The following is a 15,780-nucleotide window of genomic DNA, read 5'->3' as shown; positions in this document are numbered from 1 at the left end:
AGCTTAAAACAAAATAGCAGAATAAATGAACAGAGTGGTTCTTACAACGTATCCACCCCAAGGAGGGGGAACATCATCCTTGCATTGCTCTGGTCTGGATTTCAATGTGCAGTTAGGCTGGCTCTTGGTGGTAAGGTTGCCAATTTTGGGAGGATGTATTCCTGGAGGTTTCATCACACAACATAATCTTTAGTTCCAGGAGACTCCAGGACAATCCTGGAGGCTTGGCAACCCTACTTGGTAGCCTGACTGAGACTCTTCAGCCTCCTGGATTTCTGCTCTCTGCGGAGATATACTGCTCCATTTCCCAGAAATCCTAACAGGACACAGTTTTCCCTTGAGTAGGAATGGGGAGAGTCAGAAGGGTCCTTCTGTCTGTATATACAGCTGTGCTGCTGCAGCTCTGTACCATATCTGGTGAAGAGACACACTCGTCAGCATTTAAAAAATAAAAAAAATAAAAAAAACACACCTCCCTGAACAGCAGAAGCCTCCCGTCAACATAGCGCTATGCGCACAACAGTTTATGCTGGCGTAACTTCAGTCGCTCAGAGGGGTGGTTTATTCACTCCTCTGAGCGATATAAATTATGCCGGCGTAAGCTGCAGTGTAGACATAGCCTTTGTCTCTGGTTCTGGTAGTGTTACTAGCCAATTCTATCTCCGCCCTGGACTCTAGACAATCTGGGAAACAGAGTCCTGAACCTCTGTCATCAGACCCCCTCGACGCTCAGTCTGATGTTTCAGGGGCACCCCATCCAATGAGGCGCACAGGAATGAAGATTGGTGTGGACCCCTGCAAACCAAAACCACCAAGTCCTGTACAGCTGTTTAACCAGTAGATGAAGCAATTACAAACTGTGAAGTAAATGATATACAACTGGGTAGTTACCCAGCGGAATTCAGTCTATCTTTTTAAAGGCCTCACATATTTTCATAAACATATATGCTAATTTTTTTGAGACAGGAACAATCCCCACAGCAGCTGTTTTACTCTCTTGAGTAATTTAATATGAGATTTTAAAATTTAAATTGTTTTTTTCTTTTAAGATAATAGAGCAAATTATATTTCAAAACACCCTAAAAAAATACATTAAAAAAAAATTAAGACCACTAAACAGCAAGGTAGTTACATATCACCTAATTTAATAAATCTAAATACTTAAACATGTTTTGCCTTGCTTTTAAGTTTCATGTCTTCAGTTGCACATATAATAAGAAAACATGTTATTCTTATCAAGTATAAAGAAAAACATTTAATGAAAACACAATCTAAAATTTCACTCATGGAAGTTTTATTTTTATCTATCCTCTTTCTGGTATCAAAATATTTTCTGTTAACATTTCCCATCTAACATTATCCCTTATCAGTTAACAGTAAGATTTTAAAATCAAAATACATAGAATTGCTGCATAAATAATGTATGTAATTTATAGTAAATAATTTTTCCTTTTAAATTTGTGAACTGGCACTGAAGCTATTTGTCACTAATGTTTTAGTGTATTTCTTTTTGAAACAGGTTTTGTATTGTGTTTTTTATTTTGTTCTTGCTGATGAAAGGACGGCATCTATTTTCTATCAGTTACGGTTGTTTTGTAATGTAACCTATATTTCTTTATGCTTGATAAGAATGTGTTTATTATGTGGACGGTGTAAGGGTAACAATGTCCTTAACTATTTCTTTTTATATTACATTTGGCAAGACACTTAAATTCTGTTCCGTGACTGCCTCTGGAAAAGGGACATTCCCTGTGCACATTCCCTCTAAGCCAAGTGTGTATTTTGTGGGGCATGCAGGAGAATGTCACTTCACCAGATCCAGGAGTTTCCTTTCACTTTGGAAAATTAGTATTAGTCTGGTTTGGAGCTAGAAAGAAAATATTCTGTCACCTTTTTATTTATTTATTTAACCTCCCTCAGTTTCCTTGACCAAAGCATGATGTGTAGTTTTCAAATTGCAATTCCCTAAACATTTTACTATTCTTGCCCTTAAAAATTGCCTCTTGCAATGAGAAAATGTCAAAATCTACTCTTTTAAATTTAATGGTGTAATGTGATCTTGTTAAACAGCAGATACCTTTTTAAAAAATGTTAAGCATTTTAACATCAGTAAGTAGTTAATTTAATAATTCAAACATACCAGAAAACAGTCTAAATGCCTAGAAGAGTGTCCTGAAAGTGAGGATTTTTTTTTAATGTTGTGTTATAAGAGGGATCAAAATTATCACTAAAATGGGATCATTTGTATGGTCTAAAGAAGGTAGTTCGGGAGCTTCTGTTCTTCTTGTCTCATAACACAAGGACAAGAGGACATTCAATGAAATTGAAAGGTGGCAAATTCAAAACAGATAAAAATAAATACTTTTCCCTCAACGTTAGATCACACTGTGCAACTATTTGCCACAGGATGTCACTTAAAATATGGTACAAATGCACAGAAAGCAAAGTAAGATGCATTTTTTTCACAGCAGTGGGAGTTAAATAGGAAAAGTTCAGTCTTAATGTCAATTTTCCTTAATGTTGTCATAATGCGTCTCAACCAGGGCGGCCAATGAAGGGGGGGGGGGGGGGGGGGGCGACACATCCGGCCGTTGGGCAGCAATTCTGCTGCAGGGCTGCCACCGATCACAATTGCGGCTTTTTTTTTTTTTTTTTTTTTTTTCCCCTCCTGCTTGGGGTGGCAAAAACGCTAGAGCCGGCCCTGGTCTCAACTGTTCCATCCTGTGAGGCACTTCATGAGACCACTACCTTAGTTCCTCACTACTTGATTCTTTGGTGCATGCACCACCACAGCTGTAGTGGATTGAGAAACACTAACAGAGGAGGAAGTTTACTGGCTCATTGTCAGTGGGAATGCAAAATTGGATACACTTCATTGCTTCCCCAGCTCAGTTTTCACATTACATTACGCTTCATTTATGTGAGTGACACCATTGCCTTTTGCTGTCATCTTTTGCTAGCTAATTATTTAAGTGGTGGATTTAATAAATTATTTCCTTGCGGTCAATGCAGGTTCTGGGTTAACCAATGTTAAAACTGAAGAGATCTCTGAAGTAAAGATGGATGCAGAGTTCCGACATGATTCAGGATATGAAGTGCATCATCAAAAGTTGGTGAGTGAACATCTAGAGCTTTTAAGTTTGTTTTGAATCGCTGTGGCTAATAACGTCCTTACCTACAGGGACATTATGACCCACATTTTTTTAATTGCGTGGTTGGAAAAAAATCTACACATAATTTTCACACATACATGGTCTGATTCTCCTCCCTCTTAGATGGGTATAAATTGGGAGTAATTCCATCGGAGTCAGTGAACTTACACCAGTGTAAGACTAGTACGAGAGGAAAATGCACACCGCATTTGTATGGTCCAACCTGTATGGTCATTTATGCCTGTACCACGCACTCTCAATGCCAGTGATCAAAAAAAGTAAGAAAGAAAATATTGAACTGGGAACGTCATTAGACATGAGTAAAAATACTTCTGGAACCCCCCCAGTGTTGTCCCAAGATATTAGAGATACAAGGTGGGCGAAGTAATAGCTTTTACTAGACCAACTTCTATTGGTGAGAGAGATAAGCTTTCAAATGACACAGCTCTCTTCATCAGGGCTGGGAAAGGTGTCTAAGGCAGTGTTTCTCACCCCAATTAAGATGCTGTAATAACGTGAGATTTGCAAACAGGTCAGGGACAGGAATGGCAATGGAGGTGGGGAATGAAAACATAAGGCCTCAGGCCCCAGATTTCCTATCCCATCCTGGTTATCTGAGATTTTGTGGCGACCAGAAACTATAATTAAATAACAAAGAGGTTTTCATGTATAGTTCTGTCAGTACCCAAGCAGAAGCAAAGGGTTCAGCTAAGTCATAGCAGCACTCTTCGCCAGGGCTGTGCCAAAAGTGTGCCAGAACCTTGAAATCCACCCAGGGAATGGGTTCAGATTGTAGTGCAATCATGGAACATCAGCCCAATAATACCACTTGAGCTGGACTCAAGACCTTGCCATGTTCCCTCAGGCACTCAAGGCTAGAGTCAAAGGGTCTTAGGCACTGCAATACTCAGCACCTAGGGACATTCACACCCCGAAGTTAGGACTGAGGTTCCCCATGTGGCTCATGAGGGGAGTAAGGAACCTGGGAAGGGGAGTCACAGAAGTCATCATGCTGAGCTGGGAGTCATCTAGGCTAGCTAATAGGAAATGCTGAGGAAAGGGATGTGGCCTAACCTCTTCCTCAAAGGGTGCCTCCCTCCAAACTGTTCAGCAACTGTCTCCACTCCCAGGGTTGGTCACCTAAGCCATTTTTGCAAGAAACTGAGCAGCAGGAAGAGGCAGCAGCGGCGGCGGCAGCCCCCTTGTAAACTTTAGCCCAGTGGTTAGCTCAGTCAGCCAGCATATGGTAGACCTGGTTTCCGTTTCCAGATCTCTTACCTCTCCAGTGCACGCCCCTACCACTGGGCTATGAGACAGTGTAGTGTGGGTCTCTTTCAAACTCTCCTATGGGACCTGTTGCACGATCTAGAAATAATTAAATATTCATTGAGCCAGAGTGAGACTGACTGGCTCTCTAGCCCAGTGATTAGGGCACTGTGACGGGGTGCAGCTCACCACTGAGGCCCCTCCTGCTGGCAGTCTTGGGAATTAGCTCTATACCCTCTTCTGGTGGTGTCTCACCCGCTGTCACCTCTGTTCCTGGATCCACATCACTCCTAGGACCGCAGCATCCTCTTCAGTGACACTGCCCTCCGCCTGTGCCACACTCTATGTTCTCCCCCTTCAGTGGCAAACTGCAGTCCAGTCTAGCCACTTCCTTCAGTGGGAAACTGCAGCCGCTTTGCCCTTGCATCAGGGCCTCAGTCTGCAGATCCCTGCAGCCTGCCAGGAGCTATCTTTAGCTCCCTGGATCTCTGCCTGCAGCACTGCTCTGCCCAGGGTGCTTGCTGCTCTCCACCTACAAGGCAGCCAGTCCTCCTCCCTTCTCAAGCTCTTGGGAGTGACTGATTCTGCTCTGTTCTGCAGCCCTTCTTATATGGGCCAGCCTGGCCCTGATTGGCTGTTCCTATAAGCCCTTCTGTGATTGGCTATCTCCTGTGCAGCCTCCGTAAGGCTGCTTTTAACCCCTTTTCTGCCAGTGTGGGGCAGACGCCCCATCACAGGCATATGTCTGAGAGATGCGAGACCCAAGTTCAAATCCCTTCTCCATATCAGGCAGAGGAAGAAATTGAATCTGGGTGTCTCACATCCCATGTGAATGCCCTAACCACTATGCTGAAGGTTATAAAGGATCTGCCAGCTCCTCCCCTTCCCTGTCTCACTCACTTTCAGAGGAGAGGACATTCTCCTAGATTTAGTTTGCAACTGTAGTTACTTATATCTTTATTTTGTTTGCTGTCTTTGTACAGTTAGCAATAAAATACAGTGAGGTAGGCGGGAGAAAGACCCTGCCTTAACAGTGCATTGTGACTCTTGTGAATACAAAGATATCCAAATGAGAGAACATGTCTTCTAACAGGGACAGATCCAAAACCCCTTCAGAAAGATTCCCACTGACTCCTGTAGACTTTTTGATCAGGGCCATTAGGAGTAAAATAGTGGAAGATTCTCACAGCAATGTTGCAGTACTACAAGCAAATAGTTAAATCTGTCTTCTTGCTTCCTCTTTTGTGAAGGAATAATACATGATGGAATTTCATATCTTAGTGTTCTAAAATCCTAATAATAAACTTGAAAGGTTTCTTTTTAAAATATATTCTTAAACCTAAGTAGTGCTGAAAAATTAAAATTAATATGGGATTCAAATTTGCATTTGAACTAGGTAATGACTGTGTAAAAAGATACTCAGCTCTTTGATGCTGAGAATTGAGAATTCCCAGGGTGACAAGCTAATCCCAAATGCATTAGCAGTAATTTGGGAAATTCTGCCACACCTCACTCAGGAGGGTTAAATATTATGATGAAATAAGTCAGAGAAAGGTTATTGGGAAGAGGAAACCTGGCACTAGTGCATTTCAGTGTACTTATTTTCATGTTATTGCCTCTGTGTCACACACAGTCAATTATAGTAACTCAAAAAGGGACTGTGGCAGGTATCTGTACAAGCAGTTACGAGCTGCAGCTCCCTCTACTGTTCTAGTGGAAAAGATAATGTACTATATTTAATAAAGGGAATGTTCATATCTCTTTAAAAACACCTGATTTTAAATTGTGTTGTCCTGTGTTATCTATTGATAGCCAGAACCATTACTTACTATTAATTAGGAAGTCATCCTCTTCATATATCACATCAGTTTAGTTTTTATTGAAGGCATATTCTGAGCTAGTCTTCCCATATTGTTTCAAATGTACTGTGACTGAAAATACATGACAATAAATTTCTTATTACCATACACACTGTGCTGCATGTTACCATCTTAGTCAGACTTCTTATTGGAAAGACACATTAATGTTGTTGTTCCAAATCAGTAAGTATTCCTAAGTATTATTTTCTTTTTCCCCTGACTGGAGTTATTTTTGAGTTCCGTCTTTGAGATTATCACCCGATTAGGTGTAATTTGAAAGCAGTAGGTGTAGACGTGCTTTTAGATCTTTTTTCTCATCTTGAAGATTTTTAAAGAAAAAATCCCTTTGGAATACTTACTGAGATGCTTAGAATTCATATGTAAAACATAATGCAGGGCTGCAATTAATAATTGACCTGAAGTTGCAGTTATTGTTCTACTGATAGGTATTTGTGTTTTAGTTCTAGCATACATTGTTTTTCATAACTGAAAATCCTTCAGGCCTTACTCTTTTGCTAACCTGTATGAAGCAAACAGAAATTATCTAAATTTAAAATAAGTATATTTGCATGTTTTTGTTTATATGCATGTAAAATTGATGGTAGACATTAACACTGTCAACACATCAAATTATGCAAACTCTGTACATTTTGTGTCTGTTCCATTTCATTTTTAACCTTGCTTAAACATCTCTTGCTGACAACAATGGAACAGCATATTTAATTTGCATGTTTCAATACCTTTACATGGAAGACTGTTTTCTTTAAAAAATGTGATACAGCTCTTTGATTCTTAGACAAGTATTTAAAAAGGAAGAAGAAGCAGAAAATCAGCTAAATATTATGCTCTTTAAGATGAAGAAAGTGTCATAGTGACATTAAGAACTTGCCCTGGTGGGTAAATGAAGATACAATAAAGAGCAAATAATTTCTCCTCTATTTAATCCATATATACTTAAGGCTTGTCTACAAGACCTTACTCTGATGATAAAAAAAGAATGTTTATCATTGAGGAACAGACAGTCAGTAGTTATTTTAATTATATAAAAATAAATTTCAAATAACTACACCTCTACCCCAATATAACGCTGTCCTCGGGAGCCAAAAAATCTTACCGCGTTATAGGTGAAACCGCGTTATATCGAACTTGCTTTGATCCGCCGGAGCGTGCAGCCCCCCCCCCCCCCCCCCCCCCCCCGGGAGCATGGCTTTACCACATTATATCCAAATTCGTGTTATATCGGGTCGCGTTATATCGAGGTAGTGGTGTATTTTCTCCTCACTTTGGAAAGGCTCGATTTCCCTTACTAGGCACCTTAAAATAGAATGTTTATTTTCCCATTTGCTAAACTCTCTCTCTTTGCTGCTAGACAAATCACTTTGCTTTCTTGAACTTTCTCCCCTAACCCAACTGGTTACAAGGAGGCTTCATTGTTATCCTGTAGGTCTGAAATAAGCCTTTATATCAGACAAGCACATCATGCTTACCCAAACCAATCCTGACTATATGTAAATTCGTGAAACATTTCATGTTTTAGCCTCTGAAAGGTAGAGAAAAATGTAGGTTCTCCCAATATTTTCCTGCAATCCTCACCAATCACCCTGGGGTTTGTGTAGCCATCCCCTAAACTAGCCTGAGCAGCAATTACAAGTCATATTTCAAGTGCCTTTAAAACTGATAGCTTGGCAGCCATGGAGAGAAGTCCTCCCTGGATCCACAAAACTGGTACACCACAGGCAGTAGCCATTAAAACTTGCCACACTGCCCGTGTACCTTTTCTATGACAGGGAGAGTTTAGTGGTACAGTGACCTGGTTGCTGCACTGCTGAAGAGATTGGAACATTAGACGTTTTGTAAATTGCATAGAAGACTGTACAACTTAGCTAAATAGCAGAGGGGATTTCATTACTTATCTGCTTTATTTTTCTTTCCTAGGTATTCTTTGCTGAAGATGTGGGTTCAAACAAAGGTGCCATCATTGGACTAATGGTGGGAGGTGTTGTCATAGCAACAGTCATTGTCATTACTTTGGTGATGCTGAAGAAAAAACAGTACACATCCATCCATCATGGTGTAGTGGAGGTGGGTAAAGGTTACTGAGCAAAGCTGCTGTTACGTGAATGGAGGTGGCAGCAGAGTGCTGCGTAAAATCATGTAAATCCATGTGTTTACAAATGAACTAAGAAAATCAGCTCCTTGACCAACCAGTGTTTGAAAGTAGTGTGCCTGTCTTGCTAAACTAGTAGTTTTATTCAGCAGGATGGAACTGAAAGATCTGAACAAGTAAATATAAGCACGCAATCCACAAGATATGCCCCACCTAATTAAATCTAAAACTGCAAAAATCTGTCCAGGAATTAGCCATGACCTATGACCTTTAACATGGACATTAATTTCCCTTTAGAATTTAACAGTAGCTGTAAAGAGAATATTGTATGGGTTGAAAAATCTGAGTTATTACTATTGTCATTTGGAATTCACATGTACGGACTTTTTAAATTGGTTTCTAAAAGGTTAACTAAACAATTAGATAGGATTTGGGGTGGAGGGGGTCATTTGTGGATTTTACTGTGTACTACGCAGATTTGCCCTACACCGATGCTGTATTACTTTTTGTTCTACCAACAGGATTAATTTTTTCCAGTTACAGCCTTTGATTTACAGCTAATATGAAACTTATAGATTTGAAAACCACATATAAAACTTGCAAGATCTTTCCTCAGAATGAAAACTGCTTTGTCTCCCAAAGTGTCAAGTAAATCCATCACATGTTCATAATACATTTAAAGTAGTACTGCTGCTACCACCTGCTGTGATTTAACGGAACTTCACTATAAATAAAAAGCATAATGAGCTTTTAAAAAAACAAAACAAATCTCTTCCTTTGGTACTGATACCCAGAACACTCACTGTAGATATCTATTCATTTTGCATTCGTGCATCATATCAGGCAATCCTCAAGAGATTCAGATCTTTTCTTTCCAGAAACCACCAGCTAAACATTTTCAGTTTTAAATTGAACTAAATTTTGTTAATTTCTTTAGTGCATTTGTCTCAGCCGCAATTTGATTCATATGAGTGACACTTCAGGCCCTAAGGGACACATAGGAGGGATGTTTCCTAAACACACACACACTCTCTCTCTCTCTCTCTCTCTCTCTACATTATTCAGTTCAGAAGAGATTTAAAAATTTGGGAACTCTGCTTTATTTTTGTGACGTATTTATTTAGTATTCTTATAGCCCAGACAAAATTAAACAGATGATCGTTGTGACTGATTGGTCCTGTGCCGTAGGAACTCTTAAGCTTTTAATTTTAAAAAAATGTAGGTTTGGATAAAAACGGAGAGGATAATCTTAGCTCTGTGTGAATTTTCTGTAACAAAACTCAAATCAGAAATTTTAGTCTAGCTCTTGAAAATACAGTACCAGCTTATGTACAACTGAGCTGAGTATCAATGACAGTGTAATTGAGTGGTGAGTAAATAATAATAGCTCACTCCTACAGAGGACTTTTGAATCTAGCATGAATACCTAATCAATTAGCAGTACAGACATTAAGGCAGTATTGTCTAGTGGTTTCTTTGAGAACGGGCTCCAAGATCCTTGGTTTGTGGCCTTAGTCAAATCTCTTAATCTCTCTGCCTTAGTTTCTCACCTGCAAAATTGGGATTATACTTATCTGTTTCCTAGGGATGTTGAGGATTAGTTAGTAAATGTTTTTACAGCACTTTGAAAAATGTAAAACTCTGTAGGCAGTAAATTCTTCTTAACAAAATGTCTTTGAAGTAAGGATATTCCAGTCCAAAAAGGATTAATTTATCTGGCAAAGTTGTGCACTAAAGGCATAACATTTAAAATATAAATAGCTTTGCATCTGGTCTACATTAGATATATTTTGACAAACTAATTTTGGATCCCATCTGTTTACCTTGTGTCAGAAACTACTATGACAATTTAAATTTATGTTAATAGGTATAAGGTTACAAAACAGTTTCCATTACAACATGCTTCTAGCTTTCTGAAAATTCTCTACTGGGGATAAAATTCTTAATATTTGTTCTCTAATGTGGTTTGGGGGGCAAATACTATGGCCATTTGAAAGGTGTTACAGTATTTTTTTAAAACCGATTTTTAAAACTGGCTCAACTTTGACTGTTAAAATTTTCCATGTGAATTGTCCTCATTGAGAGGACAACTACAAACAATTTTTGGGGGGAAAGGGGGAAATTGTTAATGGATATGAATGATTGCAAATGTAAACAGTTAAAAATGGGGTACAGATGTGCAACATCGCCTTAAAATAAAATCACAAACCCTAAACATCTTGCTTACAATATATGTGAGGGCTGTAGGAAATATTGCCTGCTACTCTCACTTCTTGAGAACCAGCTCCTGAAGTCACATTAGGATTAGCTGCAAAGAAAATCTGTAGGTGAGAGGAAAAGGTGCTGTACAGACAAAAGAAAAGGCTATTTAAATAAAGGAGAAAAATTGTAAAGAAATAATACACCGGCTTATACCAAGAAGTATTCTCTGTCAGAAAAGAGGTACTGTAATTGTTATGCTCTCTGGAGCTTCAGCATAGCCATACCTGGAATATTGCGTTCAGCTCTGAGTGGACAATATGGAAACTGCTAAGAGAAGAACAAAAAAATGGTTCTGGATGATGGAGTTGACTGACAAGGAAAGCATAAGAGTTAAATGTGTATAGATTGGCAGAGCAATAACTAAGATGAGACATAAGTCTACAAATACTTGAAATGTGTAGCTATCGAGGAGAGAAAAAAAATCATCATCATAAAATGGGTAAAGGGAAGTAACAAAGAAGGAAAATGGAGGCTGCAAAGTGGGGTTGGCAATGAGATCAGTGAGTCTGGGGTATAACCGCCCCCAGAGAAGCAGAAAAATTCTTATCATTTGACACTTCTAAAACAAAGCGGGGGGAAATTACAAGGAAAATTTACAGTAGTGAAAACTGACTAGGAGAGAAACTAGATGTCCTAATAAGTCTTTTCTAACTATAGATTCCATGATTTGGTGGTGATTGGGAATGTGTTATAAATTAGCTTATCAAATGTAGGTTTTGCCTTAAAATGGAATATTCTATTCAACTTTGCCATGTTTTCGTAGACACACCTATTGCTGTTGCCCTTACAATACAATTGTTTATGATGCTCCTGCTTATCTCTTCAGTTTCTTGTCCATTCTTTAGTCTCATCTGTTTCTGCATCTGATTAAATAAATAAAAAGAAGAATGGAGAGTAATCTCCTCATCCTGTCTCACATCTCGGGCAGATTGTACTGTGTGCTTCTCCTCCCCTCAGATTCTGAACAAAGGAATCACACGGGGAGCTCAAAGCTAAAACAACATATGGAGTTCAGTACAGTATTGTCTAAAGCAGGGTAAGAACCCTGGCGGACTGGGCCAGTTTATTTACCTGCTGACGCGGCAGGTTCGGCCGATCACGGCCCCCACTGGCCACGGTTCGCCGTCCCGGGCCAATGGGGGCAGCGAGAAGCGGTGCGGGCGAGGGACGGTGAACCGCGGCGAGTAGGGGCTGCGATCGGCCAAACCTGCCGCATCAGCAGGTAAATAAACTGGCCCGGCCCGCCAGGGTGCTTACCCTGACAAGCCGCGTGCCAAACGTTGCCGACCCCTGGTCTAAAGCTTCAATAAGAAGAGTACAGCACAGCCATGAAACAGTCCTGTAGCCCAGATTCTCTTTGCACATGGCCAGTCTAGTGGCAAGTATCATTTAGCACAAAATATCGGGGTTGCCGTGTTAGTCTGTATCCACAAAAACATCAAGGAGTCTGGTGGCACCTTAAAGACTAACAGATTTATTTGGGCATAAGCTTTCGTGGGTAAAAAACCCACTTCATCTGAAGAAGTGAGGTTTTTTACCCATGAAAGCTTATGCCCAAATAAATCTGTTAGTCTTTAAGGTGCCACCAGACTCCTCGCCATTTAGCACATTTGTCCTGTCGGACATGGGGTCTATGCTGTAACATGTAGAGATCCCTAGTCTCTCACCCCAAGAACCCAACACTTCCTGCATCTGACCTTTAATCTCTTGCCATTTGGGAGTTTCCTATTACAGTGTTTTGGGTTGTGAACACTCCTGTGGCTTGCATGGCATGATCTGGACTAGCCACAGTCATCCCTGTATCATAGATGATTTTGGCGCGCGCGTGTGTGTGTGTGTGTGTGTGTGTGTGTAAAACTTGAACCTTCTTTGACATTACAGTATAGTAGTTCATTCAGGAAGAAAGCTGGGTGCTTTTTCATATGCACTTGCATTCTCTTCTCAATCATTTCCAGTACAAGCCGGAGGAGCTTATTGGGATGCTTATAGTTTTTATTTCCTATATTTGCTTTCCTTTTTCTGTAACATCCCAGATACTGGACCATGTTAGCAAACCACAGTTGGCACCCAATAATGTTTTAATCATCACATTGTCATAACTTTCACATAATTTAATACTGTTAAATTTGTAAGTTCTTCTGGGCAGAGACAGTGTCCTCTTACGTGTTTGTAGAACACCCACCACAACACCTATTATACATTACTTGTATTATATTACTGTGTAGGGCTCCAGTCATGGCCTAGGACCGCCGCTAAGCGCTGTATAAGCACAGAACAAAAAGATGGCCTGATTGGCTCTACTGGGCAGTACTGGAATATGAATATTTCATCATTATAATTAAAAATTTTGTGCAGAAGCCCGATGGTGAAATATAGTCCTGGCCAGGTATTAAATCACTGCATTGTTTTAGATACAATATAGCCATGGATAGGGCAAGTGGTAACCTGTGAAGAGAGGGTATTTAAACAGCAGGAGCCAGCCAACTAGCCTGGAGATAATTGCTGAGAATCTTTTGTGGGCAGAGCCTGCAGCACTGTCACTATCTCTCACCAAGCCCCATTAATGCCAGGACTGCTATCCCTGTGGGAAATAATAATGAAGACTCTCTAGGAGAGGTAGGAAAGAACACTGGCAGGCCCGGAGAGTGTCATTAAAATGCAAGGGCAAGATTGTACACTAGCTGCTGAGCAAGTCATTGTACCAGAAGTCTCTTGGGGCTTTGAGGGCAGAGGAGACAGGATGTGAAGTTCCCAAGGGTTTCCCTGCCCTTGATAAATTGGAGTGATTGTTGACAGCTAAGCCAAGCACTCATCCGCTGCTTGAACCAGCTGAAAGAAACAGTAATATTCTGGCACTATAAAAATGTTTTTTTTTTTCTTTTGAAAATGAAAGGTTTGTTCCTACTCCCAAAAGCTAGGGAAATGTAACAGAACAGCCCAAAGAGCGAGCCTCCTCTCTAGCCAGCAGCTGGTTTGTACAAAGCCGTGTGCTTTGTCAGCCTGACTAAAGAGAAACACTTTTCAGTTTTGTTCCAGGACAGTTTGTGTACATTTTTACATCTAACAAAATTGCTCATTGCAGGCTCAGCTTTAAAAGGCCCAGCACCCTTTAATGACAGTATTTTAACAAGAGAAGGGTCCAGTTACATTCCAGAATAGGAACCATCGGAAGTGCCAAGTCATATCAGACCAGTGATCCATCCCATCTAATATCCTGTTTCCAATCATGGCCAAGGGAGAGGGCAAGAAACCCTGCTGTAGCCAATTATGGAACGACCTGCCTGTGTCAGCAGGGTCCGACCCTTAAAGTTGGTGATCTTGCTTGATAGAGAAGGGAAAGGATTATTCTCACACATACAGAGATTTCTTTAAATGCGATTTACAGTCAGTTGAAATTGGAACAAAGGTGAGGAGAGAAGATTTTAGAATAGATGCTAAAATAGGACTGATTTTGATGCAGCAAGTCACCTGATGTATTTTTACATGTGACACTCCTTTCTTTTTTAGTCAGTGGGTAACATGAGGTAGGAAATGGTTCTGATGAGAAGATACTGTGAGATGCGAGGGGCTAATCTAAATCACAACCTAAGCAGACGTGGCCACAGAAATAAGTAGATTAGCTTGCACTTGCCTTGAGCGTGGAACAACATATCCCTTATTTTCCTCTGGAGCTTCAAGTAACATAATTTTTAAAGGGGGACAGTCTTATCCTTCCCACGCTAAAATATTTCCAGCATTGTAGATCATATTTCAAGAAAATCAGGCATCAGGTTTGTTTAGTCTGGAGAAGAGAAGACTTGGGGGGAGGGGAATAATTTTTAAGTACATAAAAGATTGTTGCAAGGAGGAGGAGAAAAATTGTTCTCTTTAACCTCTGAGGATAGGACAAGAAGCAACGGGCTTAAATTAAAAGCAACGAGCAAAGGCAGTTTAGGTTGGACATTAGGAAAAACTTCCTAACTGTCACAGTGGTTAAGGACTGCAATAAATTGCCTGAGGAGATTGTAGAATCTCCATCATTGGAGATTTTTAAGAGCGGGTTAGACAAACACCTGTCAGGGATGGTATAATACTTAGTCCTGTCATGAGTGCAAGGGACTGGACCAGATGACCTCTCAAAGTCTCTTCCAGTCCTACAATTCTATAAGCACTTCTCCTTTACTTATTCATCAAAAGGTTAGACTAAACTAGCCTGCTATGTAAGATTTCTTGAGAGAATACTTTTTCCATTATCCAAAAGGTTATTTTATGCTAAAAATAAAAGGTTATTTTTGTTAAAGGTTATTACTTACAGAAATTCACATTCAAATTTTCATAGCTAATATTTTAGAGTAGTTTAGAATCCTCTGTGCCCTTCCTGCTTTTAAGTCTTCTGACAAGGTAGAATTGATTTTTTTTTTAAAAGGGAGATAGCAAACACTAGAAGTAAAGGATAGCAAATAGAATAGCTCTGTTTTAATAGGTAATTAGGAAGCTGGCCAGGAGATGGTAGGTTTTGAAGACACAACAGTTGTGCAGTTCACACAGTGGAGATAATTAGGTGTTTTAACATTTAGAGACTGGTCTCACCACCTCTAATGTGGTATAGTTTTACATTGCTAAAATGTTCAGTGAAGGAAACTAATATATGGAGCAGCGGGTACTCAGAAATGAAGTTTCAACCACTGAGCTGTCGTTGTTCGTATCTGCTACGAAATCAACAGTCAGTTTTAGTTAAATAGAAAATATTTAACTGGGTCAGAAACAAAGCGCTGATATTGGGGACCAAATTCAACCCTGGAATAAGAGGATGTGTTCCCCATTAAATGTCATGGGATTGTTGATTGTGGGCCCCCATCAGTATCTTTAGATTTTTATTAGTCAATTTGAAAGGTCCCAATTGGCAACTTTAGATATTGTCTAATAGGGTCCAGCACAAGCCACCTCCTACTGTTCTGCCAAGGTGATTTGTATTATTGAGATTCTAGTTTACACCCTCTGCGCCAGGCTCTCTGCAAGCACAGGAAGAGAGACCTAAGCATTTGTGACCTGGAAGACAGCCAGTAGATGAAGGAGGTAGGGAAACAGGTTGCAAACTCTCTCTCCTTATCCCATTTTTGTCCGTCAGATTGCAAATTCTTTGGAGCAGGGACAA

General features: G+C 40.1%; 1 protein-coding gene across 4 annotated transcripts in view; it reads left to right on the top strand.

Annotated features, from left to right (window-relative positions):
- APP (amyloid beta precursor protein) overlaps positions 1-15,780 on the top strand; it is a 316,779-nt gene that overhangs the window by 299,335 nt on the left and 1,664 nt on the right. For all 4 annotated transcript variants that reach the window (XM_054047642.1, XM_054047629.1, XM_054047622.1 and 1 more), the window contains 2 exons: positions 3,013-3,113; positions 8,213-8,359. In XM_054047642.1, coding sequence (XP_053903617.1) covers positions 3,013-3,113; positions 8,213-8,359 — 248 coding nt within the window. The remainder of the gene's footprint in view (positions 1-3,012; positions 3,114-8,212; positions 8,360-15,780) is intronic.

Source organism: Malaclemys terrapin, chromosome 1, assembly GCF_027887155.1.
Source record: "Malaclemys terrapin pileata isolate rMalTer1 chromosome 1, rMalTer1.hap1, whole genome shotgun sequence".
Classification (NCBI taxonomy): Eukaryota; Metazoa; Chordata; order Testudines; family Emydidae; genus Malaclemys; species Malaclemys terrapin.
The sequence above is the reverse complement of the archived record's forward strand: the minus strand, read 5'-3'. Positions and strand labels throughout refer to the sequence as shown.